This window comes from Pseudorca crassidens, chromosome 3 (assembly GCF_039906515.1).
Source record: "Pseudorca crassidens isolate mPseCra1 chromosome 3, mPseCra1.hap1, whole genome shotgun sequence".
In the NCBI taxonomy this organism is placed as follows: Eukaryota; Metazoa; Chordata; class Mammalia; order Artiodactyla; family Delphinidae; genus Pseudorca; species Pseudorca crassidens.
Window position 1 is genome coordinate 109,212,361 of NC_090298.1, and position 27,481 is coordinate 109,239,841.

A 27,481-nucleotide genomic window follows, 5' to 3' on the forward strand; every position below is an offset into this window, starting at 1 on the left:
TATTTCTCTCACAAAATATGAACACGGAATGGAATTTTGTAAACAAAAAATGAAGTCTGAAATTTTTTTAAAGTGAGAAAACGCGCATCCTATAAGTCAATTAATGAAGCGATCATTTCGGAAAGTTTTGTTTTGACACTAGAAAGTATCACTAAATGAGTGCAAGTGGAAACGGGCTCAAGCCTGTCTATATTTGACCAAAGACACAAGGAGGAATCATGGCCGCTCCGTGGCTGGCACAGAGTAGTTCCAGTTCCCCTCAGAATGAAGTTTATAAATACAATAATCTTAGGTGCTTTCATCTTGGCAAAAAGTTACCTCGTGGATAATTATAGATATTAATAGTAAGGGAAAGAACATTAGGACTTGCATAAGAGATACTTTGTATTAGTGTTCTCTAATCATGTAAAGGTTTCATTTCTGTGGTCTTATACTTGAAAGGTACAGAAAAAAACAAAATTTACTTGCTATCATTCATCACATTTCCTTTATGTTGTTGTGTAATACTCAAATTATAGACTCAGAGAGCACTGAAATGATACAAGTTTGTCATAAAAGAGGACATATAACTATACGTAATTATGCAGATTAAAATGAAAATATTTTCAACTTCAATAACTGTATATTATCTTTTTTTCCCCTTTTACTTAACACTACCTCTTCCCCCAGAGAAGCTGAGGTGTCTTAAAGTAGCCTCTTTAAGTTTAGGAGCAAGGAGGAAATGTAAGAAAGAAAATAATGATTCATTAATGTTATATGAATGTGGAACTGTTGGGTTAGAAAATTAGACATAAGGCCTACACTTTCACTCAGGAGTAGAAGATTTAGCCTCCCCACAAACCCCAACAGCCTTTGGGGCTCTGTCCAACTGATTCCAATATCATAGAAGACAGGGGCACTTCTCACTACAGCCATTTTCCAGTTATCAAATATAGCAAAAGGTGGCAATAAAACTGGAATCTTGCTCCCTTAACCACCATGCTAGTAAGCACAACCTGAGTTGTGCTAAATTTTCCTGAAACAAGTTAAATTTTCATTGATAGCATCTCAGAACAAGGTAGTCAGAATCAAGATGATAAAGTAAAACTTCCTGAATGGCACTTAGATGGACTCATGACGGTACCTCAGTTTTAAAAACTCTTAAGCCAACCAATGATTTACTGCTATATAATAAGGGAATGGCAGTGGTTTGAGGCAACAGCAAACAAACAATCATTTATTCAACAAATATTTATTGAGTCCCTCAAAGGTCCCAGACTCTGTTCTGGTAGTCTATTCCTACTCTCAGAAACTTAGTTCTTAGTGGGAAGAGGCAAAGTAAACAAGATGTTTGCAAGTAGTCCTAAAAGCTAGGAAAAAAAGAGTTGATAGTACAACTGGTGCGGCCAAATTTAGATAGAGTGGTCAGGAAAATCCTCTCCAAAGATGCGGTATTTGAACTGAGGTCTAAAGAATGAAAAGGAACCCGTGACGGGAAGATGATGGTAAAGAACATTCTAGCAGAGAGAAGAAGAAGTACAAAGACTGAGGCAGGAATGGGTTTCTCCTGTTTGAAGAAGAAAAAGGAGGCCAAAACAGCTGAACACCCTGTGGGAGGGGGAAGATGTTTGAGATGTGGCTAGAAAGGTACAAGGAGCCAGATTATGTAGAACCTTGTAAATCATGCGAAGGAGGTTACATTGTGATGGGAACTATTGTAGGAGTTTAAAACAGGAGAGGGACGTGATAGAATTTATGATTTTAGAAGATCGGTTGCTCTGTGGAGAAGGGATTATAAAAGAATAAGAATGGAAGGAGAGAAACCATATAGGAGTCTACCATGTATTTTAGGCAAGAGCTGATGTTGGCTAACTATTTTGAAGATAGAACTAACACGATTTGTAGTAGGAGTGAAAGAAAGGAAAACTAAGGATTGACTCCTACGTTTTTGCCTTGGGCAACCAAATGGAAGTCATTTCCTGATGGAAAGACCAGGGAAAGTACAGGTTTGAAGAGGAAAATCAAGCATATTAAGTTTGGATATATTAAGTTTGAATTGGCTATTAGATATCCACGTGGAGATTCTGAGAATATATGAGGAGAATCCAGGATTGCAGAGAAATTCAGTAGGCATCAGCTAATACACAGAATTTAAAATATAGAATGAGTGAGTTTACCTAGAAAGAATGTGTATGGGACTTCCCTGGTGGTTTAGTGGTTAAGAATCCGCCTGCCACTGCAAGGGACATGGGTTCGAGCCCTGGTCCGGGAAGAGCCCACATGCCGCAGAGCAACTAAGCCCGTGCACCACAACTACTGAGCCTGCACTCTAGAGCCCGCAAGCCACAACTACTGAGCCCATGTGCCACAACTACTGAAGCCCGTGTGCCTAGAGCCCATGCTCTGCAGCGAGAAGCCACTGCAATGAGAAGCCCACGCACCGCAACGAAAAGTAGCCCCCGCTCACCGCAACTAGAGAAAGCCCGCGCACAGCAATGAAGACCCAACGCAGCCAAAAATAATTTTTTTAATTTTTAAATGAAAGAGTGTATAATACAGAAGAGAGTCCAGCACTAATATTCAAAGAAGGCAACACTTACAAGTCTTGAAGAGAAGGATCCAGGAAAGAAGGATGAGCATAAGCAGTAGTAGCAAGACAAGAGAAGAAAATAACCCAAAACGGAGGAAGGGGTCAACTGTGTTGAATGTTACTGAAAATTTAAGTGTCCATTAGATTTGTCAACATGGACATCTTGACAAGAACAGTTTCAATGGAAGGATGAGCAAAAGCCTGAATGGAGTGGACTAAAAAAGAAAGAGTAGGGAGGGAGTGGTAAAGCAAGTATAGACAACTACTCCATTTTGCTGAGATAAGGAGCAGAAAAATGAGGATTGAGAGGAGACGGGAGGAGGGAAAATTGTCCTCCTCTTTTTTTTTCTTTTTTGAGATGGAAGATATTAGAGAATTTCATATGCTAAGAGAAATAATCTAATAGAGATGCTGAAATCAAATACCTGCTATGTTCCAGAATGCAATAATGTACAAGACAGGTACAGCCCTCACCCTTAAGAAATCAACAAGTAAACAGGTTATTACAGATTGTGATAAGTGCTTTTAAAGAATCAAACTTTTATCTTCAATATAAAATTGGCTTGAAATCCTCATCTTGAATTCTATTAGAAGTATGCAAGAATAATGGCACACTTCTATGACAAACATTCTTTCAACAAGTATTTTTCAAACACTTAATATGTTTACTATGTGTCTGGGAGCTGTGCTACAACCTGGAAATACAATGATGGACAAGATGTAGTTCCTGCACTCAAGGACCTTACAGCCTAGAGAGAAAAAACAGAATTTGACAGGCAATTACATGGTGTTACATTATGATAAATGCTATGATGTGGCAAGTACAGGATGCCAGGGGAAAACAAGGAAAAGCAACTAACCTTTTGGGAGAATTACAGGGAGTTTTCTGAAGGGTGAAATAAATAGGAATTAAAACGGGATATGCTAAAGAAAAGAGGATGTGGGCATGGAAAGTGTTTCAGGCAGATGGAGCAGCACATACCATCTGCCTGGTGGAGGCAAAAGAGAATATAAAAATTCAGTGACCTACAATATAATCTAATGGTAAAATTGAACTGGATTAAGAAAACTATGTAAGGGACTTCCCTGGTGGTCCAGTGGTAAAGAATCCGCCTTACAATGCAGGGGACGCGGGTTTGATCCCTGGTCAGGGAACTAAGATTCCACATGCTGCGGGGCAACTAAGCCTGCACACCACAACTACTGAGCTCACGCGCCTCAACTAGAGAGCTTGCGTGCCTCAAACTACAGAGCCCACGCGCTCTGGAGCCCACACGCCACAACTACAGAGAGAAAACCCCCACGCCACAACTGGAGAGAAGCCTGTGCACCACAACGAAGAGCCCACATGCTGCAACTAAGACCCAATGCAGCCAAAAATAAATAAAATAAATAAATAATAAAATAAATCTTAAAAAAAAAAAGAAAACTGTAAAAATCACTTAAAAGATAAGACTTTATCCAGAGGATATGGGGAGCTATTGAGGAATTTTAAGCAGAAAACATGATCAGATGAGCATTTTAGAAAGCTCTCTGGATACGTTGTGGAAAGCTGACTATAAGGTACAAGAATAATGATTGAGAAACTAGTGAAGAGGCTCTCATTCTAAGCCAGGCAAGAAGTACTGACATGAACTCAGAGAATAGCCATGGGAATGGAGGAGTATGGAAAATAATGAGGGCTTTTAGGATTCAAAATCAACAGGACTTCATGACTGACTGCCTGTGGGAAAGTAAGAGAAAGAGAGGAGTCATGGGTGACAGCAAATTTCTGGCTCAGGTAACTTGGATAGATGAAGATATATAACACTGAAACAGATGATAGGAGAAAGAACTGCTTCAAGGGGGAGATAAGTTGAGTTTGGGATATGTTGAATATGAGATACCATGAGAATCCCTGTAGTGATGACAAGTAAGCTTTTGGCTACACAGACTTAGAACTCTAGAAAGGTCTTGTGTGAGTCCATCAATCAGGATGTTCTGTGTTGCACATGATAGAAAACCCAAATTAAACTAGCCTAAGCAAAAAAAAAAAATTGATTGGCTCGCATAACTGGAGCTCAAGTAGAGCACAGTTCAGGTACAGCTGCATCCAGAGACTGCAACAATGATATCAAGAATCCAATTTCTCTATCCCAGCTCTAATTTCTCTGTATGAACTCCATTCCCAGGCAGGGCCTCCATTTGTGGACACAAGATGGCTGCCAGAAGCTCTCCTCTCAGGTAAAATCCTTTCAGATAAAAATCCAAGAGGAAAAGTAAAATGTCTACATCCCAGCATTCCCAGAAAAAGCTCTGAGATTTAATCCAACAGATTATTTTAGGCCTTGCACCCGTTCTGAACCAATCACTGTGCCTGAGTTAGGAGGGCCATGTTAATTGACTTAAACCGTTAAAGGCCCACCCCTGGAACTAAGGGTGGGATCAATCCCACCTAAACCATGTGACCTGGAAACTCAAAATCCAATTACAATAGAGGTAGAGGGGAACAGAAATACAGTGATGAACAAGATGTAGTTCCTGCACTCAAGAAGCTTACAATCTAAGGGAGAAAAAGTAGAATTTGAAAGGCAATTACAGTACATTGTGATAAATGCTATGACGTGGGCAAGTATAGGATGCTGTGGGAATACAAGGAAAGACAGCAAACATTTTGGGGGACAGATACAGGGCCAGTCACGACACATCTCCACTACCAATATCCATGGCAGTTACTGACAAAGATTTGGGGTCAACTGAACAGAGATGATAACTGATGGCAGTGGTAGATGACATCACCCAGGGAGACTGTGTAACATAAGAAGAAGCCCTAGAATAGAACCCGAAGAAACAACAAAATCTAAAGACTGGACAGAGGAAAATGAGGCTTCAGGAGAAATGGAAGAGAAAGAGCTATACATGAGATGAAAGACTGGAGAATAATGTTTCAGAGAGGTCATTCCTTACTGGAGGCTTTCAAGAGGAGAGTAATAGTCTACAACATCATTAGCTGGGAAAGGTTGGGTAAGACAAGAACTGAAAAATACTCCTTAGATTAGCATCAAAGTAGTTGCTTGTAGCCTTGAGGGGACCAGTGTCAGTGAAGGATCAGAGCTAAAACCAGACTTTATGTGTATTGGGGCAGGGGAAGGAAGAGGAGAAAGGGCTGAGTAGTGAGGGAATCAGTGAGAAAGCAGAAAGCACTCTTTTTAGGAAGCATGGATGTAAACAGGTAAAGAATTATTGGGTAGGTAGAAGAACATATGGAATCAAGGGAGTATTTAAGATATAAGCTGATTCAACATTTTAAAATGCAGGTTAGAAAGCAACAGTAGAGCAGGAGAGGTTGAAGATAACATCTATCTGGAAAGTCTGGGCACCACACCCTTCATATAAACACATATCCTGTATACACAATATGAGATAAAGAGGCTATTCATAACTGAACAAACCATGATGAATTACACCTGGGAAAGGCGAAAAAAACTCTAGTTAAATTTTTTTAAATGGAAACGGTATCATGCCTGGCCTTTCATGAATTTTTAACTGGATTTTCACACTTACGACCTGAGATTTTTTTTCACGAAGTGTAATTTGAAAATATAATTTTAAGTGCTTAAAAATGAAATGTAATTAGTTATATGCTAAAGTAAAGGGATCCAGTCCCATTGTCAACTTTTTAAAAATCACAGACCGCTTAGAAAATATGATGAAAACTATGGAGACCCTCACCCCAGAAAGAGATGGTCCTTTCTGATGATCTTCCAGGCAGGTTCACTGAGAGACGTCTGTGGCCTACCCACCAATGTAAAGTTAAGAGTATAACCTTCTTCTAGGATTTGCCAACAGGAATCCTCTTGGAACTTCTAACGTCCACCAGACAGCAAGCAGGCTTATTTTACTTTCCCTCCTCTTAATCATAATCGAAGTTATGTCCTCTACCACTAAACCTTCAACTCCAATTGCAACTCCTTCCTCCCTCCCACCTTGCCCTGTGCTCAAGCTGATAAAAATATTGAACTCACATAATCCTACTTTCACATCAGCCTTGCCAAGTATTTATCTTTCTAAGGTAGCTATATTTTTCTTATCAGCAACATGGAACTATCAAATGTTATCTCCTCCAGCCCCACTAGGCCCAGTCTAAGAATCAGGTATCGTTTTTTCTCACAAGAACCTACCACCTGTTTAGAAATTATCAAATACTTTGTTCTCATTCTAACTTCTCCCCCTTGGATTATAAACTCCTTGAAGGCAGGTAATAGGCCTTCTATTCCATTTCTTCTTCCCTCACTGCTTATCACACTTCTGCTTTAAAACTACCACAGGAGTTGCTGACTTAGCTGAGTACTGATTTAGAATTCAGGTCTAAATTTGGTTCTAACATCCATCATTAATGATCTCTTCTACATTTCCTAACAACTTTCCCATATTTCACCTCTAGATTAAAATGTGGAACTGAAATCACAAATAGTTTTCTTAGTGGCTTAAGACCTTGTCAAATCGTTTACAAGAATATTTTCATGGGAGTCCTATTTAAAAATGAGTACTATATGGGTTATGTAACCTCAGTTAATTCTTCAATTTTACAATTCTCTTTCATATTGAAGGAGCTTTGAAAATTGGCCTCATTTACTTTTATGTCTAATAACATTAGTAAAACCAACAGAGTTAAAATCTCACCGTTATACACTGTTCACTGACAACAGGATTGTTCCTTTTTAGGAAGGGCATTTCCAAGATGCCACAATAAGCTGTATTACCCCCCCCAAAAATATCCTACAGATAGATAGCATTAGCTAAAAAAGGTTGTTCGGGGATGAGGTAATATATTAAATACTTAGTGTGTGATTGATTGTACGTATTATACATTCCCTGCTTCAGCAAACCTTAAGTATAGAGTTTCTTTCAGTCAGACCTGGAATTAGGTCTCTCACTCATGTGGTTTCAATTAAGTTCTGTTAAAAATAGCTCGTAATATAAGCATCAACAATTTTACTACCTTTAATCCATACAAAGGATAAACTTGGGAAAAAAACCATCAAAGGAAGTTACCTAGTATCCTGGTGTTGGGTCTTTATAAATAGCTGAAGTCATCTATTTAGTGTACAGTCTTCTAATATAAGCTATTTGTTATTTTATAATACAAATACATACATTTAAGAAGCAGACAGAAGATTCTTTCTCAGCTCATTAAAAGTAATTTATAAGACTCAACAGAATTTCAACATCAGGATATGTCACAAATAATCAGAGAATTTTGATTTTTGAATTTCATGTAATTTTAGGCAGACATTCTGCTTCACGGACTTTGACTTCACATTCAAGTCTTCAAAGTAGTGAAAATTCAGCCACAGCTGCTACATCCTGCCACTTGTTTTTATTATAATATCTGGAGAAAAAAATAACAATAGATTATTTCATATGCATCACAAGCAGGTGTTCAATAGTTATTAATAATCAGTCCCTGGGGGAGAGAACGCTTGATGTCCAAGCAACTCTAGTTTCACTCCATCAAGCCTTAGGAAACAAATCCAGAGGTCATTAAAAAAAAAAAATGGAATAGCTGGCTCACTCCTTCCTGGACATGCTGAAGACGCTTCTCTTCTCTTTGGAGACACAAAGAGACCTGCTCAATAACATTCCAATGGAAAGCCCAGCAAAGACAGCTGTTAGTGGCCATCACAAGTCGCTAACTCCAGCCTTGTAACCTGGTGGAATGGATCCAGTTGTGCTCCTAATCCCAGTCCTCCTCAGCCACCACCTAGTCAGAACCTCCTCACATTTTCCTACCCATCTCTCCTTTTCATTCTCCTACCCTTTGTTGTAGATGAACCCAGGTTCTTTCCAATACAGGATTCTGGGGCCTTCACCCCTCCCCCAATATCTTGTACCACAAGATCCAGAGTGGAGTCAGCTTTACCTATTTCCATTGCCACTTTCATACTACGATATACCTCACCCGCTAGCCTAATCAGCCTATATCAATAGGTTCTCAAACTCTGCTGTACCATAGAGTTATCTGAGCTTTTACAAATCCTGATATCCAGGCTATACTCCATACCAATTAGAACAGAACCTCTGGACAAGGGACTCAAATATCCAGGAAAGTCTGATGTGCAGCTGTTGGAACACCAGAGACCTATATCTTTGATATTCAAAGTGTGGTCCATGGACCAGTAACTTCAATGTCACCTAGGAGTTGATTAGAAATGTAGAATCTTGGGCTCCATTCCAGACCTATTGAATCAAAATCTCCATTTTAAACAAGATCCTCAAGCAGTTCACAAGTAAATTAAAGTTTGGGAAGTACTGGCTATTCTACCCTCTATTCCTCCTTATTGTTGTCTTCACTGACCTCAGATACTATCTGCTCATTTATTAAAGACTTTGGGCCACAGCCATCTTCTCCATACCAATTTTTTTTTTTTTTTTTTTTTTGCTGTACGCGGGCCTCTCACTGTTGTGGCCTCTCCGGCTGCAGAGCACAGGTTCCGGACGCGCAGGCTCAGCGGTCATGGCTCACGAGCCCAGCCGCTCTGCGGCATGTGGGATCTTCCCGGACCAGGGCACGAACCTGTGTCCCCTGCATCGGCAGGTGGACTCCCAACCACTGCGCCACCAGGGAAGTCCCATACCAATTTTTGAGTAACTTTCCAAGTGGCAATCAACCCACCCAACTATGTAGTCTCCCCTATCCCTCCTCTGCCTTCATATATACATCCAGGGCCATGCCCTATATTTACCCCTGACATCACCTAGAGCACATCATTTCTAAAACTTTACAATACTAGAGACCTAGGAGTCATCCTCTAACTGTCCTTCTCTCTCACTACCCTGTACCAGTACCTAAGCAGTCACTAAACCCTGGCAATTATACCAATAAACATTTTTAGGTTACACTGGTTCTCAATCCCCAGAAATCCTGAATCAGACTGCTGAAGCAATGACCTTGGAATTTGCATTATTTATACATTCCCCATGTGGTATGAGCACCACACTTTATCATATTTCTGTGTGATACTTCTGCCTGCTATTATTATCTAAAAACTCAAACTCTCACTAAAGATATATATGTATCCAGGTAAAGGCTGTTATTCTACTAGCTTAAGATATGAATTTATAACATATCATTTATCATCTCTTCTGGAGATGAAAATAAAAATCTTACTATAAGGATAGCTACAGGTTTTGTCTGATTTTCCAAAATGTACTGTTAGCTTGGAAGTCTTCTCTGACACTTCAAAGTTAAAAGCATCCTCTCCTGGGCTCCTAGAGTGTTTTGCTCCACTTCTAACTTATCACCTTATAGAGAAGACTGTGAGGTCTACTTCATCACTAATCTGTGAGCCCCAGAGAGCAAAGGCTATACTCCTATCCCTATCTAATAATGCAGAGCATAATGCATGCTTGTTGGCTGAATTAAAGTACCAATAAATTAGACATCCATTGCTGTAACTGTAAGAGGTACAGAAGCAATGATTGTCCAACCATCTTCTTGGCAAAAAAAAAAAAAAAAGTTAAGTCTGTTTAAATAGATATAGAAGTCCAATGTGTAAAGCAAAGAGAATCAAAACTGCTCTGTCTGGATGACCTGAGAAACTCAGAGCCCTATCTACTCTACCCCACATTCCCTATTTGACAGCTACCCAGTCAAACTCAGAACCAGGAAAACTAAGTTCTAGTTCTGACTCTACCAGTAATTAGCTGTGTGAACTTGGGCAAGTCACTTATCAATATGGCCAGGTCATTTTTTTTATATGCAAAATGAGCAAAATAAACTAGATTATTATATGGTTCTCAAATTTTAGTGCTTATTGGGATCACTCTGAAAGCTCATCAAATTGTAGATTCTTGTGCCATATCGCTAGAGATTGTAATTTACCAGGTCTGCAGTGATTCTGCTACAGGTGGTCAGAGGAGCACACAATGAGAAACCTTGGACTGGATGTTTTCTAAGGCCTCTTCTATCTGTCTCTCTGTCACCATTCTCATCTCTCTACTTACCCACATCACCTCCTCTACCACATCTCTTTTGGACTCCTCTAGTGGTTTACTTTCACCAATTTGTTTTCTTTAATCAGCATAGTGCCAGTTATTAATGAACAAGCAGCATACTGAACAGGGGTCCTAGACCATCAAAAGTGAGCTTCACTCTGTAGTCCTGATTAGATTACTGCCAAACTAGCTAAACTGTTAAATGCCAGGACTAAAAATAGCCTGCTGCATGTTTAAAATAACATGCTCACGGTTAGCTTGGGGCTTTGCTATTTTTACTGAAGGAAAGACAGAGACAAGTGCCCAGAGGTTGAAAGGGAATTACTTAAATAAAGAGGCTGCTATATGAGGTGAGAGCCTAGGAAGAAGCCAGGAGGTGGCACAACTAGTTCAACAGGCATCAGGGGGCTTTCTGTGAATTAAACTAAAAATTTTGGTCTGATTTCTCCATAAGGGAAAAACGCGCTCATCGAAATTTTACCAGCAATGACAGAGATAAGAGTAGGAAAGGTTAGGCAACATCTGGGATTCGATTTGGAAAGTGTCCAAGTCATTGTCAAAGGCCGTCCGAGAGCCAGTGACCATACAGAGAGTCTTAGGAGACCTCATCTGAGAGCGTGAAGACCTCCTGTGAGGGGAGGAAGTGTTACAATGCCAGCGTCTTTTTCCTCCCTTTTTTTTCCCCCAGAATTCTGTAAAAATGCAAAGAAAATTGGGTGGTACTTGAGAATTGGGGGTGAGGATTACCGCAGATGAGAAACATACTTCTATATTTCAGTTCCACGCCACAAATCCATACAATTCCGCTTTTCAACTGTACCAAAGAATCTGCTTATGAATTTGACACAGTCTTAATGGTAGCATGAAAGGCCGAATTTTTCACGTGTTAATATTTTTTCCACATTTATCCTTGAATCTGAAGAACTTCATACAGTACTGTAAATTTAACTTACATTGAGTTTGATGACAGTTCTTGTGAAGAGCTTCTGCATGTAACAGACACACAGTTAAAGAACACAGCAGAGTACAACATTTGCAGGACCAATTCTGGAACCAACAGATGTGACCTCTCATTTGCCATCTTATATATCAGTTTTACCAGCTCCTTCTAAATGTGTGTATTATTTGTAAGGAAAAGAAGGAAAACCCTAAGACTTGTCTAATAACTTAGTGGACAATGTGTGTGTTGGGTTTAGGATGGATAGCAAAGTCTTTTTGAGCTGTGTTATCTAACTTGTATATACAACTGTAATTAAAAGTTTGGATTCACCTGTTTCTCGCGGTTTACAATGATGAATCATTTGAAAACTCTGGAAATGTGACTAGGATATGATTTAAGACTGTAGAAGTGAAGAAGCTCTTCAAGTGCTAAAACTAAAGACTTCTAGTTTGGGGCTCAAATTCAGTTAAGTACTGTTTGTATGCCAGGATATGTGAGATGTAAATGTAATAGGTCACTTTTCACCCTTGTAGCTATAAAATAAAAATTCTGTAAAACAGAAATAGATTGTACTACTGAATTAACAAAAGTTATACTAAAGTATCATGTTTAAAAAAAAAAGTATATATATATATACATACACACACAGAGTTAAGCTGTTGCTGTTACCCTGTCTGGATTTGAAAAATGTGCTGATATATATATATATGTACACACACACACATCCACATATATATATATATGTGTATATATATGAAATACACACACACATATATATATATTATATACCCGCACACATCTAAAATGGCCTAAAGCAGACATCCATGTAATTAGAGCTGCAAAATGAAGACATTTCGGAGAGAACATTGTATCATAGTTCATTCATTTGCAGTGGTAATTTTAGAAATGAGTGTCAAGTTTGAAATTAGATCTGCTAAGTTGGGGTTTTGCTGCTTGAACTCGGCACTGGGTCCTCAAATAAACTGATGTGAATGTAGTATTTTCCCCTGTGTGAAGAAGCAGCCGCACCCCAACAGAATAGGAGGAAAAATCTAAAACTGTTTCAAGTTTTATCTTTTTGTATATGAAAATAATATAATAATAATAATAATTTTGGTCTGAACACTCAAAAGAACTTCCTAGATACAACTTAGTTTTGATTTGTTGAATAATTAAACCCAGAATTGTGACATTACCTGCTGTCATAAATTAATATGATAGGCCAAAAAGATCAAATTAAGACAAGTTTATTTTTATCATTTTACTGAAGTATAACATACACACAGAAAAGTACACATATGTGTACTGTACAGCTTGTTGGGTCTTCAGAAACTTAACACACCCATGTAACCAGCATCCAGATAATGAAACTGAACACTACCAGTACCCTAGAATTCCCTCTTATAACGCTTTCCAGTTAATACCCGCTCCCCAACAAGGACACCCACTGTGGTGATTTCCATCATAGTTTAGTTTGCCTAGTTTTGTACTAAATATAAGTAATATTAAATGTACTGTATTGTGTTTGGCTTCTTATGTGGGACTCATCAATATTGTTGCAAGTAACTATATACTGTTGATTCTCACTGCTATATAGCACCCTAATGAATGAATATACCACAGTTTATTTGTCCATTCTACTGTTGATGGGCATATTCGGATAGTTTCCAGTTTGAAGCTATTACCAACAGTGCTGCTATGAACATGCTAGTATATATCTTATGATGAACATATGTACCCATTACAGTGGATACACTGTATATATATATACAGTGTCATATATATGTTAGCCACCCCTGTCATCACCCAATAAGCCAATGAACAAAGTGGCCATGATGGCAGGGATGGAGGTTATGCATGGTCTTAGCAAAACAGACTGGAAGTGGAATTGCTGGGTCTTTAGTGTCCAGGGAAGTGGAATTGCTGGGTCTCTTTTCCATCTCAGTGAAACTTCTAGGGTTCCAGTGGTATGAGAGATATGCCTTATAAGGTAAAGGATAAGTTGTTCCATCTGGCCTCTCCTACAACCAAAAAGGAGACAACATGTAGTGGGCCATTTTAGATTTTGGAGTCAACATATTTCCTCATTTGTGTGTACTACTCCAGCCCACCTACTAAGTGACCTAAAAAGTTGCTGGTTTTGAGGGAGTCTCAGAATAAAGAGAAGGCTCTGCAAAAGGTCCAGGCTACTGTGCCACTTGTACCATATAGTCCAGCAGATCCAATGGTGCTTGAAATGTCAGTGGCAGAAAGAGATGCTGTTTGGAACTTGTAGGTGAATAATCACAGTACAGGCCCTGAGGATTTTGGAGCAAAGCGCTGCCATCCTCTGTGGGTAATTACTCTCTTTTTGAGAAATAGCTTTTGCTCTGCTACTAGGTCTTAGTAGAGATTGAATATTTAACCATGGGCCACGAAGTTACAATGAGAGCTGAGCTACCCATCATGAATTGTGTGTTGTCTGATGCACCAAGCCATAAAGTCGGCTGTGAAGAGCAGCACTCTGTTAGCAAATGGAAACAGTATATATGAGACTGAGCTCAAGCAGGTCCTGAAGGCACAAGTAAGTTATATGAGGAAGTGGCCCAGATGCCCGTGGCCCCTACTCCCGGTACATTATCTTCTCTCTCCCTGCCTGCTTTAATGGCATCATGGGGAGTTCTCTATGGTCAGGTGACTGAGGAAAATAAAGCTAAGGCTTCGTTTACAGATGGTTCTGCAAGATATGCAGACACCATCTGAAAGTGAACAGCTATAGCACCTACAGCTTCTTTCTGGGACATCCCTGAAGGAAACTGGTGAAGGGATGAAGTGAGCAGAACTTCAAGCAGTACATTTGGTTGTTCACTTTGCTGGAAGGAGAAATGGCCAGATGTTTGATTATATACTGATTCATGGGCTGTGACCAATAGTCTGGCTAGATGGTCAGGGACTCAGAAGGCACATGATTTGAAAATTGGTATCAAGAAAATATGGGAAGAGGCATGTGGATAGAACTCTCTGAATGCGCAAAAAACATGATGATATATGTGTCCCACATGAACACTCACCAAAGGGTTATCTAAGCAGAGGAAAATTTTCATAATCAAGTGGATAAGATGACCTGTTATGTGGATACCCATTAGCTTCTTTCCCCAGCCACCCCTGTCATCACCCAATAAGCCAATGAACAAAGTGGCCATAGTGGCAGGGATGGAGGTTATACATGGTCTCAGCAAAACAGACTTCCACTCACCAAAGTCAACCTGTCTACAGCCACTGCTGAGTACCCAATCTGTCAGCAGCAGAGACCAACACCTAGTTGGTCTCTGATATGGCACCATTCCCTGGAGAGGTCAGCCAGCTACCTGGTGGCAAGAGGTTGATTACATTGGTCCACTTCCATCATGATCAGGGCAGCATTTTATTCTTACTGGAATAGTAAGAATAAATTACTCTGGATATGGATTTGCCTTCCCTGCACATAATGCTTCTGCTAAAAATCACCAACCAAAGATTTATGGAATGCCCTATCCACCATCATGGTATCCCACAACATTGTTTCTGATTACAGAACTCACTTCACAGCAAAAGTAGTTTGGCAATAGACCCAAGTTCATGGAATTCACTGGTCTTACCATGTTCCCCACCATTCTGAAGCAGCTGGCCTGACAGAATGATGGAAAGGCCTTTGGAATACTCAGTTATAGCACCAACTAGGTGGCAATACCTTGCAGGGCTGAGGCAAGGTTCTGCAGAAGGTTGTGTATGCTCTGAATCAGCATCCAATACATGGTACTGTTTCTCCCATGGCCAGGATTCACAGGCCCAGGAGTCAAGCGGTAGAAATGGAAGTGAGACTATTCAATACTACCCCTGGTGACCCACTGCAAAATTTTTGCCTCCTTTTGCCATGACTTTATGCTCTGCAGGTCTAGAGGTCTTAGTTCCAAAGGGAGTAATGCAGGAGTCACAACAATGATTCCACTGAACTAGAAATTAAGACAGCCACCTGGCCACTTTGAGCTTCTCATGCCTCTGAGTCAACAGGCAAAGAAGGAACTTACTGTGCTGGCTGGGGTGATTGATCCTGACTACCAACGGGAAACTGGACTACTACTCCATGATGGAGGTAAGGAAGAGTATGTCTGGAATACAGGAGATCATTTAGAGCATCTCTTCTACCATGCCCCATGATTAAGGTCAATGGAAAACTACAATAACCCAATCTAAGCAGGACTACTAACAGCACGGGCCCTTCAGAAATGAGGGTTGTGTCACCTGACCAGTTAAAGAACCACAACCAGCTGAGATGCTTACTGAGGGGAGAGGGAATATGAAATGGGTAGTGGAGGAAGGTAGTTATAAATACCCGTTATGACCACATGACTAGTCAAGCAAATATCTTTGTTTTCTTCTCTCTCTCATGCCCATGTCATATAACATAAGTTGTATTAATATCAGTTAACTTTATATCATAGTATTTAAGTTATATGATATCAAGCAGAAGAACAAACATCACCCATCCTCTTCTGGGGAAGGAGTTAGTACATTTTCAGTTTTATTTACAGCAGTTGTATTATGTTAGGCAGAAGTATGACTTTGTTATTGTCTTTATTTGGAGATTAAATATGGTTTAAGGAGATGTGTATGAATGCATAGTTGACATGGAGTGGACTGTGATGGTTAGTTGTATGCGTCAACTTGGCTAGGCAACATTACCCAATTAAATTAAATACTAATCTTGGTGTTGCTGTGAAGGTATTTTGTAGGTTCAGCTAACATACGTAATAACTAACTTTAAGTAAAGGAAATTATCCTTGATAATGTAGGTAGGCCTCATCCAATCAACTGAAAGACCTTAAGAGCAAAACTGAGGTTCCTCTGAAGAAGAAAAATTCCTCCTGAGGACTGACCGTATCATTAGCTCCTGCCCAAGAGTTTCCAGCCTGCCCTAGAGTTTTCAGCCAGACCCTCCAATTGCATATGTCAATTCTCTGAAATAAATCTCTTTGTATACGTATACATAGATTGTGGCTATATATGTCCTACTAGCTCTGTTTCTTTGGTAGAATCCTGACTGATATGGCATCTACTATTCCCTACCACTATGCTAAAAAAGCTATCAGAGATAGACATAGAAAGAAGTCTAGTATGTGGTTTCTGTCCTTGAAAAATTCATAACCTAAAGAATATGAAAAGTCAGCACTGTAAATTATGTCAGGTAGTAGTATATTATTCAGTGTCAAATGAGTGTCATCGAATTAAGTAGTCAAGGAACTTAGAGGAAAATAAAAAGATCTCTGTGGACTTCAGGAGTGCTCAGGGCACATTCTGTGGAGGAAATGGGGACAAGGATCAAGTTATACATAACCTATTAAGTTTCAATTGCTTCACTGCCTGCTTACCTTTCGAAGGTGCCCAAGCTCCATCGAGTAATTAGACATTCTGCCTGATATGCAGTGAGAGAAGTACAGAAAAACCTAAACTTGGCGTTTAGAAGCCTTTAAAGATTGAATTCCTCTCCACCACTCGGAAGCAGTGTGATCTTAGACAAATTTCATACTATAATACTTTAAGCCTCAGATTCTTAATATATTAAATGAGGACAGAGTATACATCCTGTCATCATAAAGTAATAGTGAGAAATAAAGAAGTTATAATAAGGTGCCTTTCACAGAGGAAGTGCTCAACCAATGTTAAGTGAATGCAAAAATATCTCCATATCTTTAAAAATGAAATACCTACTAAATATGATACCCAACAACACTAAATTTCAGATAGTTATAAGAGGAAGTATCCTAGATAAACACACTTTAAATCAATGGCATAAGCTAATTTTTCAAGAGATGAAGTATCTGACTTTCAAAAAACTATTTTGCTCAGGTTCTGAAACCTGACCAAGTTTTTAATAATTTTACCATTTCCACTTTATGCCAGAACTCTCAGAATACAATCTATAATTGAACTTCCTGTATACATAAGGAATTTACAATTAAAAAATGTTTGGTGTCTTCCAAAAAGTAGGTTCTGCATTCATACTACAGTACCTTCAGGAGTATCTTTAGGAAGAGAATACTTCTTCTTCCTTACAATAACAGCTTTACTTTCCACTTGTCTAGTTCCTGGTGATGCTTTAATAATACAACATATTTCTGATGTATTTGAAGGAAACTGCAAAAGAAAAAAGCAGATATTGCATATTTTTTCCAGGTACTATATCTATAGATTGTTTTATTTTATTTCAAAGGCAAATAGTCTCAATATCCATATATTTCATAGATATTAACAATAGAAAGCATCTATGAAATGCTTATTTCACTCCAGACACTAGGTAATTGGTTTTAAAACATTTGCTTATTTAATATTCCCAAGAACCAGCAAAGCAGATTATATTACTCCCATTTGTAAAACAAGGAAACTTATGTTCAGAGAGGTTAGATAACTTATTTAAAAACAGAGAGAAAGTAATGAGTTGAGATTCAAGCACTCCAAAGTGGGAGAGAAAGTTTACAGGATTTACTGAGTTAAAACATAAATATAAATTTAAGTCAGAGCCAAACACTAGATTTCCTTGATTTCCCAACTCAGTTAATTTTTTTTGAAATTTTATGAGGAATATTTATTTCTTCTATAATTGATAGATTAAATTAAATCACCTTTTTATACCACTTTACATCCCTTCCCCCATAGCACTAACGTTTAGTCTTTCTACTGGTTACCTTTATAACTTTTTTCTACATTGAAGTATAGCTGATTTACAATATCGTGTTACTTTCAGGTATACAGTGCAGTGATGATTCAGTTATATATATATATATATATTTTCAGATTCTTTTCCCTTATAGGTTATTATAAAACACTGAGTATAGTTCCCTGTACTATTCAGTAGGTCCTTGCTGGTTATCTATTTTATATATAGTAGTGTGTATATATTAATCCCAACCTCCTAATTTATCCCTCCCCCCACCCCCCCCTTACCCTTTAGTAACCATAAGTTTGTTTTCTAGGCCTGTGAGTCTCTTTCTGTTTTGTAAATAAGTTCATTTATTCAGTTTTATATATATATATATATATATATATATATATATATATATATATATATATATTTTCAGATTCTTTTCCCTTATAGGTTATTATAAAACACTGAGTATAGTTCCCTGTACTATTCAGTAGGTCCTTGCTGGTTATCTATTTTATATATAGTAGTGTGTATATATTAATCCCAACCTCCTAATTTATCCCTCCCCCCACCCCCCCTTACCCTTTAGTAACCATAAGTTTGTTTTCTAGGCCTGTGAGTCTCTTTCTGTTTTGTAAATAAGTTCATTTATATTGGTTTTTTTTTAGATTCCACACAGAAGCGATATCATATGATATTTGTCTTTGTCTGGCTTACTTTACTTAGTATGATGATCAGATCCATCCATATTGTTGCAAATGGTATTATTTCATTCTTTTTTATGGCTGAGTAATATTCCATTGTATAAATATACCACATCTTCTTTATTCATCTGTCGATGGACATTTAAGTTGCTTCCATGTCTTGGCTACTGTAAATAGTGCTGCAATGAGCACTGGGGTGCGTGTACCTTTTCAAATTATAGTTTTCTCTAGATATATGCCCAGGAGTGGAATTGTAGGATCATATGTTAGCTCTATTTTTAGTTTTTAAAGGAAACTCCATAATGTTCTCCATAGCAGCTGTACCAATTTACATTCCCACCAACAGTGTAGGAGGGTTCCACTGTAGTTTAGATTTGCATTTCTCTAATTAGCAATGTTGAGCATCTTTTCATGTGGTTTTTGGCCATCTGTATGTCTTCTCTGGAAAAATGTTTATTTAGGTCTTCTACCCATTTTTTCATTGGGTTGTTTGGTTTTTTGATACTAAGCTGCATGTGCTGTTTGTATATTTTGGCGATTAATCCCTTGTCAGTTGCATTGTTTGCAAATACTTTCTCCCATTCTGTAGGGTGTCTCTTCATTTTGTTTATGGTTTCCTTTGCTGTGCAAAAGCTTTTAAGTTTAATTAGATACCATTTGTTTATTTTTGTTCTTATTTCCATTACTCTAGGAGACGGATCCAAAAAGATATTACTGCGACTATGTCAAAAAGTATCCTGCTTATGTTTTACTCTAGGAATTTTATACTATCTGGTCTTACATTTAGGTCTTTAATCCATTTTGAGTCTATTTTTGTGCATGGTGTTAGAGAATGTTCTAATTTCATTCTTTTACATGTAGCTGTCCAGTTTTCCCAGCACCACTGATAACACTTCTGAGCACCAACAAGGTCACAAGACCCAGCCTAGCCAATCAATGTATTCCATGCCACTAGACACAGGGACTGGCTCAGAACAGGACACCGTAAATGGGCCAACAGGAAGAAAGGAATGCTGAACCTGAGATTGTGACAAAAAACCAGAATCGTTAAAGGGGACCAAAATGGTCCCAGATTGATACTCAACCCTAGCTACACTTGTAGTAGAAACAGACACAAATCTTAGGAGGATGAGATCTCCAATTTAGGTCCATAGGATTCTCATCAAATAAGAGCAACAAAATAAATGATCAGGGTCAAGGTCAGTGTCAGAGTTGTTCTTCAAGATTCAGCTCAGAATAGTTTTAAGCAGAAATGATGGACAAAATACATTTCACATCCTCATATAATTTCACTATAATAACAAGAAAGTAAGTACCAAAGGGGCTGTAAAAAACGCTATTGGTAATTTGATAGGGATTGTCAGTTAATTTAGACAATATCCCGTCAAGCAGACCGTCTCTAGAATAAAGAAATACCGTATCTTTCAAACATGACATATCTTGTCTCTTAGAACTCAGAAGTAGAGATACGTATTTATGAAGGGCTCCTCCTATTTTAAATAAAGATTATACAGAAACCTCTTCAAATGTAAAATTCATATCACCCTCTGAAGTGGACATCTGCAATTTTCCTGCCCAGAATTCATTTTCCATCCTTCTGATACTGAACAGTACCAGAGTTTTCTTGGGAGAATCTACTCATTCGCCCTTTGGCTGGTTGGAAAACCACTGGGAGAGACAGAAAGGTTGATGAAACCTGGACTTCACTCATGAGGAGTGCACAGGTACTGGCGTGCCCCCAGGCAGGTAAGACAGAGGTCTGCCCCAGCAGCTGCTGGGTTTCCAGCAGCCACCTCACAGCACTCCCCAACCTGAGTGAAGTGAATGCCCCAGCACAGCTCACTCCATGCCACCGCGTGGCACTGAATCTAGGGCAGCAGCTCAGGGGAAAAGACTTGACCTTGGGATGCAGAGGTGACCCGGTTCTGGGGCACAGCCAAGGTAGAGCAGCAGTGCTGACTGCTGGTGTTTACTCAAGCAGCACCCCAGAAACAGCCCAGACTTCTGACAACAGCACAGCCACTGGGTTTCCCCGTGACCACCTCGCTATGTACCCCAGCCCAAGCTGAGTGCGGCTCACTCCATGCCACACCACAGGTCTATATCTGGAGCAGCCACGACCTGGGAAAAAATGTGACGAACACAGGCAGAGCATTGGACTTCTGTAGGTACACAAGCCCTCCTTTGGGGCAAAGGTTCTGGTGCAGGGAGAAGGAAAAACAATTAAAAACAGAGCCAGCATGAGCCCAACCCTCAGGGCTTCTACTCCAGCAGCTTGGGATCACAACCCGCTGTGACTGGGTTGTGACAGCCATGCAGCAGAGAGGAAGTCCTGCCTCACAGCCTGTGCAAGTTCTAGCCCCTCTATCTCCAGCCCCACCTCCTCCAAGGTGATAGCTGCCAGCAACACTGAAGAAAGGCATGACTGGTGTCCACATCAAATCCATCCCTCCCACCAAAGGCACTGAGCACATACAGTCTACAGAGAAAAACTCCCATGTAAGAACACCTCTTCAAGACCATAACAGGTAACTGTTTGATTTAAATTCAAAGAGGCAGAGAAAGTTAAGCAAAACAAAAAGGCAGAGAAACTGCCCTCAGTTGAAAGAGCAAGGGAAAAAAACCCTGAAAAACAAACAAATAAAAATAAGCAATTTACCAGATAAAGAATTCAAATCATTGGTAATAAAAATGTTAACTGAACTAGGAAAAATAATTGATCTAAACACTGATCATTTTAACAAGGAAAGAGAAAATATAAAAAAGACCTCATCAGAAATGAAAAATTCAATAGTTGAAATTAAAAAACACACTAGAAGGAATGAATAGCAGACTAAGTGATACAGAAGAATGCATAAGTGACCTAGAAGATAAAATAATGTAAATCATCCAATCAGAACAGCAGAAAGAAACACAAATTTTAAAAAAAAAGCAACCTATGAGATCTTTAGGATAATATTAAGTGTGACAACATTCACATTATAGGGTTTCCAGAAGGAGAAGAGAGAGAAAAGGGGATTGAAAATGTATTTGAAGAAATTAGGCTGAAAACTTCACAAATCGAGAAAAGGAAACATATATCCAGGTACAGGAAGCACAGAGGGTCCAAACAAGATGAACCCAAACAGACCCATAGCAGGACACATCATACTTAAAATGGCAAAAGTTAAAGATAAAGAGAGAATTCCAAAGGCAGCAAGAGAAAAACAAAGAGTCATATACAGGGGAATCCCCTTTTTGCTATCCTCTGATTTTTCTGCGAAACTTTGCAGGCCAGAAGGGAGCAGCATTATATTTTCAAAGTCCTAAAAGGGAAAAACCTACAACCAAGGGTACTCTATGCAGTATTATCATTTAGAATAGAAGGAGAGATAAAGAGCTTCTCAAACAAGGAAAAACTATAAGAATTCATCAATATTAAACCTACTCTAAAAGAAATGTTGAAAGGTCTCTAAATGGAAAAGAAGTAAGAATCTAGAGGAAAGAGAAAATTCCACTAGGAAAGGCAGGTATATAGTAAGGATTGAAGATTACTTAAATAAACCACTGTGCAGATTAAAAGACAAAATATTGTAAGAGCAACTACAACTACAATTACCAGCAAAAGGATAAGCATGAAGATGTAAAATATGACATCAAAAACACAAAATGTTGGGGAGGGGAGTAAAAAATGGAGATCTTTTAGAATGTGTTTGAACTTAAATGAATACAAGTTTAAAACAAGTAGATATAATCCTGGGTCAATATTATTTCTATGGTAACCACAAATCAGAAAGCTACAGTAGATAAAGAGAAATCAAAAAGAAATGTACCCAAGTACACTACTAAAGAAAATCATCAAACCACAATGGTAAAAACAAAAAGAAGAAATCAACAGAGAACAACTACAAAAAACAACTGGAAAAAAGTAATAAAATGGCATAAGTACATACCTACAATAATTACTTTATGTGTCAATGGACTAAATGCTCCAGCCAAAAGACATAGCGTGGATGACTGGATTAAAAAAAACTCTTCAATATGCTGCCTATCTGAGGCTCACTTCAGGGCTAAAGACACACACAAAACTCAAAAACTGAAAGTGAGGGGATAGAAAATATATTTCATGTAAACAAAAACAACAAGAATGTGGGGATAGCAATACTCATATCAAACAAAATAGATTTTAAAACAAAGGCTATAACAAAGATGAAGATTAATTATCATTCACAATGATAAAGGAATCAATACAAGAAGAGGGTATTATACTCATTAACATATATGCACCCATACAGGAGCAACTACATATATAGAGCAAATACTAACAGACATAAAGAGAGAAATCAGCAATAATACAATAATAGTAGGGTACATTAACACCCCACTGGCATCAATGGACAGATCATCCAGACAGAAAATAAAGAAACAGTGGTCCTAAATAACCCAATGGACTGGTTGTACTTAATACATATCTATAGGACGCTAAATCCAAAAACAGCAGAATACACATTCTTTTCAAGTGCACATAGAAAGTGCTCCAGGGTAAATCACATACTGGGCCACAAAACAAGCCTCAACAAATGTAAGGGGATAGGAATTATTATCATGCATTTTTTTCCAACCACAATGGTATGTAAATACAAATCAACTACAGAAGGAAAAATGGGAAAAGAACAAACGTGTGGAGACTAAACAACATGATACTAAAAAACCAATGGGTCTATGATGAAATCGAAGAGTAAACCAAAAAATATGTCAAGACAAATGAAATGGAAAAAAAAGTTCCCAAAATCTATGAGATGCAGCAAAAACATTTCTAAGAGGGAAGTTTATAGCAATACAGCCTTCTTCAAGAAACAAGAAAAATCTCAAATAAACAACCTAACATTCCACTTAAAAGAATTAGACAAAGAAGAACAAACAAAGCCCAAAGTCAGCAGAAGGAAGGATAAAGATTAGAGAGGAAATAAGTAAAATAGAGATAAAAACCATAGAAAAGATCAATAAAACCAAGAACTGTTTTTTTAAAAAAGATTTTAAAAATTGATAAACTTTTAGCCAGGTTCATCAAGAAGATAAAAGAGAGGACTCAAAATAATTAATGAATGAAAAAAATAATAATAATTAATGAAAGAGGAGAAATAACAACTGACAACAAAGAAATACCCCCGCAAAATCATAAGATAATACTATGAACAGTTAGTATGTCCACAAATTGGACAACCTGGAAGAAACTGACAAATTTATAGAAGCATACAACCTGCCAAGACTGAACCAAAAAGCTACAAATAATTTAAACAGACCAATCACTAGAAGTGAAATAGAATTTGTAATTTAAAAAAAGCTCCCAGCAAACAAAAGTCCAGGACCAGAGAGCTTCAGAAGGGAATTCTACCAAACATATAAAAAAGAATTAATACCTATCCTTCTCAAACTATTCCAAAAATTGAAGAGGAAAGAACACTCTCAATTCATTCTATAAGGCCACCGTTGCCCTGATACCAAAAGCAGACAAAGACACTACAAAAAAAAGAAAATTACAGGCCAATATCTTTGATGAATATAGATGCAAAAATCCTCAACAAAATATCAGCAAACCAAATCCAGTAATATATAAAAAGGATCATATACATGATCAAGTTGGATTTATTCTAGGGTCACAAGGACAGTTCAATATTCGTAAATCAATCAGTGTGATACACCCAATAACAAAAGCAAAGATAAAAATCACATGATCATCTCAATAGACACAGAAAAAGCATTTGACAAAATTCAACATCCATTCGTGATAAAAACTCTCATCAAAGTGGGTACAGAGGGAACATATCTCAACTTAATAAAAGCCATTTACAACAAGCCCACAGCTAATATCATACTCAATGGTGAAAAGCTGAAAGTCTTTCCTCTAAAATCAGAAAGAACAGAGTGGGCAGAAGATGCCCATTCCCAACAATTCTATTTAACATAGTAATGGAAGGCCTAGCCACAGCAATAAGGTAAGAAAAACGAAGAAAATGTATCCAAATTGGAAGAGAAGAGGTAATACGATACTTTGTATAGAAAATCCTGAAGCCTCTACACCAAAATTATTAGCAATAATAAATGAATTTAGTAAAGTTGCATGACATGAGATTAATATACAGAAATCTGTTGCATTTCTATACACAAAGAAAGTAAAAAATACAAAAACAATCCTGTTTAAACACACAGAAAAGAGACTAAAATAACTAGGAACAAAATTAACCAAGGAGGTGAAAGACCTATACTCTAAAAACTATAAAACATTGATGAAAGAAATTGAAGATGATACAAAGAAATGAAAAGATATCCTGTGCTCTTGGATTGGAAGAATTAATATTTTTAAAATGGCCAAACTACCCAAATCAATCTACAGATTTAATGCAATTCCTATCAAAATAAACATGACATTTTTCACATAACTAGAACAAATAGTCCTAAAAGTCATATGGAACAACAAAAAGACCCTGAGTTGCCAAAATAATCTTGGGAAAAAAGAACAAAGCTGGAGGTATAACCCTTCCAGACTTCAGACTATACTACAAAGTTACAGTAATCAAAACAGCAGAGTAGTGGCACAAAAAGAGACACATAGATCAATGGAACAGAATAAAAAGCACAGAAATAAACCTACACAACTATCGTCAATTAATCTATGACAAAGGACACAAGAATATACAGTAGAGAAAAGACAATCTCTTCAACAAGTTGTTCTGGGGGAAAATGAACAGCTACATGTAAAAGAATGAAATTAGAACATTTTCTAACACCGTTTACAAAAATACAAAATTACAAAATGGATTAAAGACCTAAATACAAGACTAGAAACCATAAAACTCCTAGAAGAAAACAAAGGTAGAACACTCTTTTACATAAATAGTGGCAATATTTTTTGAAAATGTCTCCTAAGGCAAAGAAATAGAAGCAAAAACAAACTAATGGGGCCTAAGTAAACTTAAAAGCTTTTGCATAGTAAAGGAAACCATAAACAAAATGAAAATACAACCTACAGAATGGGAGAAAATATTTGCAAATAATATGACCAACAAGGGGTTAATATCCAAAATATATAAACAGCTCATAAAACTCAATATCAATAAAAACAAACAACCCAATCAAAAAATGTCTAGAAGACCTAAATAGACATTTTTCCAAAGAAGACATACAGATGGCTAACAGGCATATGAAAAGATGCTCATCATCGCTAATTATTAAAGAAATGCAAATTGAAACAACAATAAGATATCACCTCACATCTGTCAGAATGGCTATCATCAAAAAGTCTACAAAAAACAAATGTTGGAGATGATATGGAGAAAAGGGAACCCTTGTGCACTGTTGGTGGGAATGTATATTGGTGCGGCCATTATGGAAAACAGTATGGAGGTTCCTCAAAAAGAAAAAATTGAACTACCATTTGATCCAGCAATTCCATTCCTGGGTATATGTGCAGAAAAAATGAAAACACTAATTTGAAAAGATACATGCACCACAATGTTCACAGCACCACTATTTACAATACCTACGACATGTAAGCAACCCAAGTGTCCGTTGACAGATAAATGGATAAAGAAGATGCAATATATACATACACACACACACACACACACACACACACATATATATATATAAAATGAACCATTAGCCATAAAAAAGAATGAAATTCTGTCATTTGCAGCAATATGGATGGACCTAGAGAATATTATACTTCATGAAATAAGTCAGACCAAGAAAGACAAATACTTTATGACATCTCTTATATGTGGAATCTAAAAAAATAATAATACAAATGAATATACAAAACAGAAATAGACTCACAGATATAGAAAACAAACTTGTGGTTATCAAAGTGGAGATGGCAGGGGAGAGGGACAAATTAGGGGGACTGGAGTAACATAAAAACTACTATGTATAAAATAGATTAACAACAAGGATACATTGTAGAGCACAGGGATTATAGCCATTATTTTACAATAACTTATAATGGGGGTACAGTCTGCAAAAACACTGAATCACTATCTATACGACTGAAAATAGTATAATATTTTAAATCAACTCTACTTCAATACAAACAATTAATTACTTTTAAAAATTAAAATAAGATAAAATCAGCAAAAGGAAAAGGCACATAGGGTGGAGTCCAGAAGAAAAGGCATACAGAACTGAATTCAGGAGGATACGCTTCCAGTTGTCCACTCCTAGTTGAGGTCACATGGAGAACACTTATTTCTCCCATGTACAAAGTACTGCCAACCAGGGAAGCTCAGTGAGCCTTGGCATCAGGGTTTCTATTTGGAGTCAGTCACATAAGCATGCAGTGCCTGCATGACTGACCTCAGCTACTCAGACCCCAGTCCCCCAGAGGTCAAACTGATACAAGGTGGCCCAAAGCCTCAGGCAACAAAAACAGGTGTTTACCATAAATCACTTGCTAGCATAAACTATCTGGCCTGGCTCAGAACATACAAAAACACTGTTATCAGTCAGGATATGCCAGGGGCTCAGAGGTCATCTCCCAGGAGCCTCACCACAGGATAGGCCTGAGGACCTTGGGAAAGTGCAGGCCTTATGATCTAACCCTTTCCTGCATACATATAATATACAAGGAAATGACAATTAGGGTAATAGAAGAG

At 37.9% G+C, this 27,481-nt stretch overlaps 1 protein-coding gene and 1 pseudogene across 1 annotated transcript in view; one reads left to right on the forward strand and one right to left on the reverse strand.

The window, feature by feature from the left end:
* Positions 1-7,836: 7,836 nt before the first annotated feature.
* Positions 7,837-27,481, reverse strand: part of MEIKIN (meiotic kinetochore factor) — a 134,246-nt gene continuing 114,601 nt past the window's right edge. Inside the window, exons 10-11 of the mRNA XM_067731668.1 lie at positions 17,516-17,639; positions 7,837-7,940 (exon numbers count right to left, since the gene is read on the reverse strand). Coding sequence (XP_067587769.1) covers positions 7,909-7,940; positions 17,516-17,639 — 156 coding nt within the window. The 3' untranslated portion in view covers positions 7,837-7,908. The remainder of the gene's footprint in view (positions 7,941-17,515; positions 17,640-27,481) is intronic.
* On the forward strand, positions 13,456-15,846 carry LOC137220570 (uncharacterized; annotated as a pseudogene).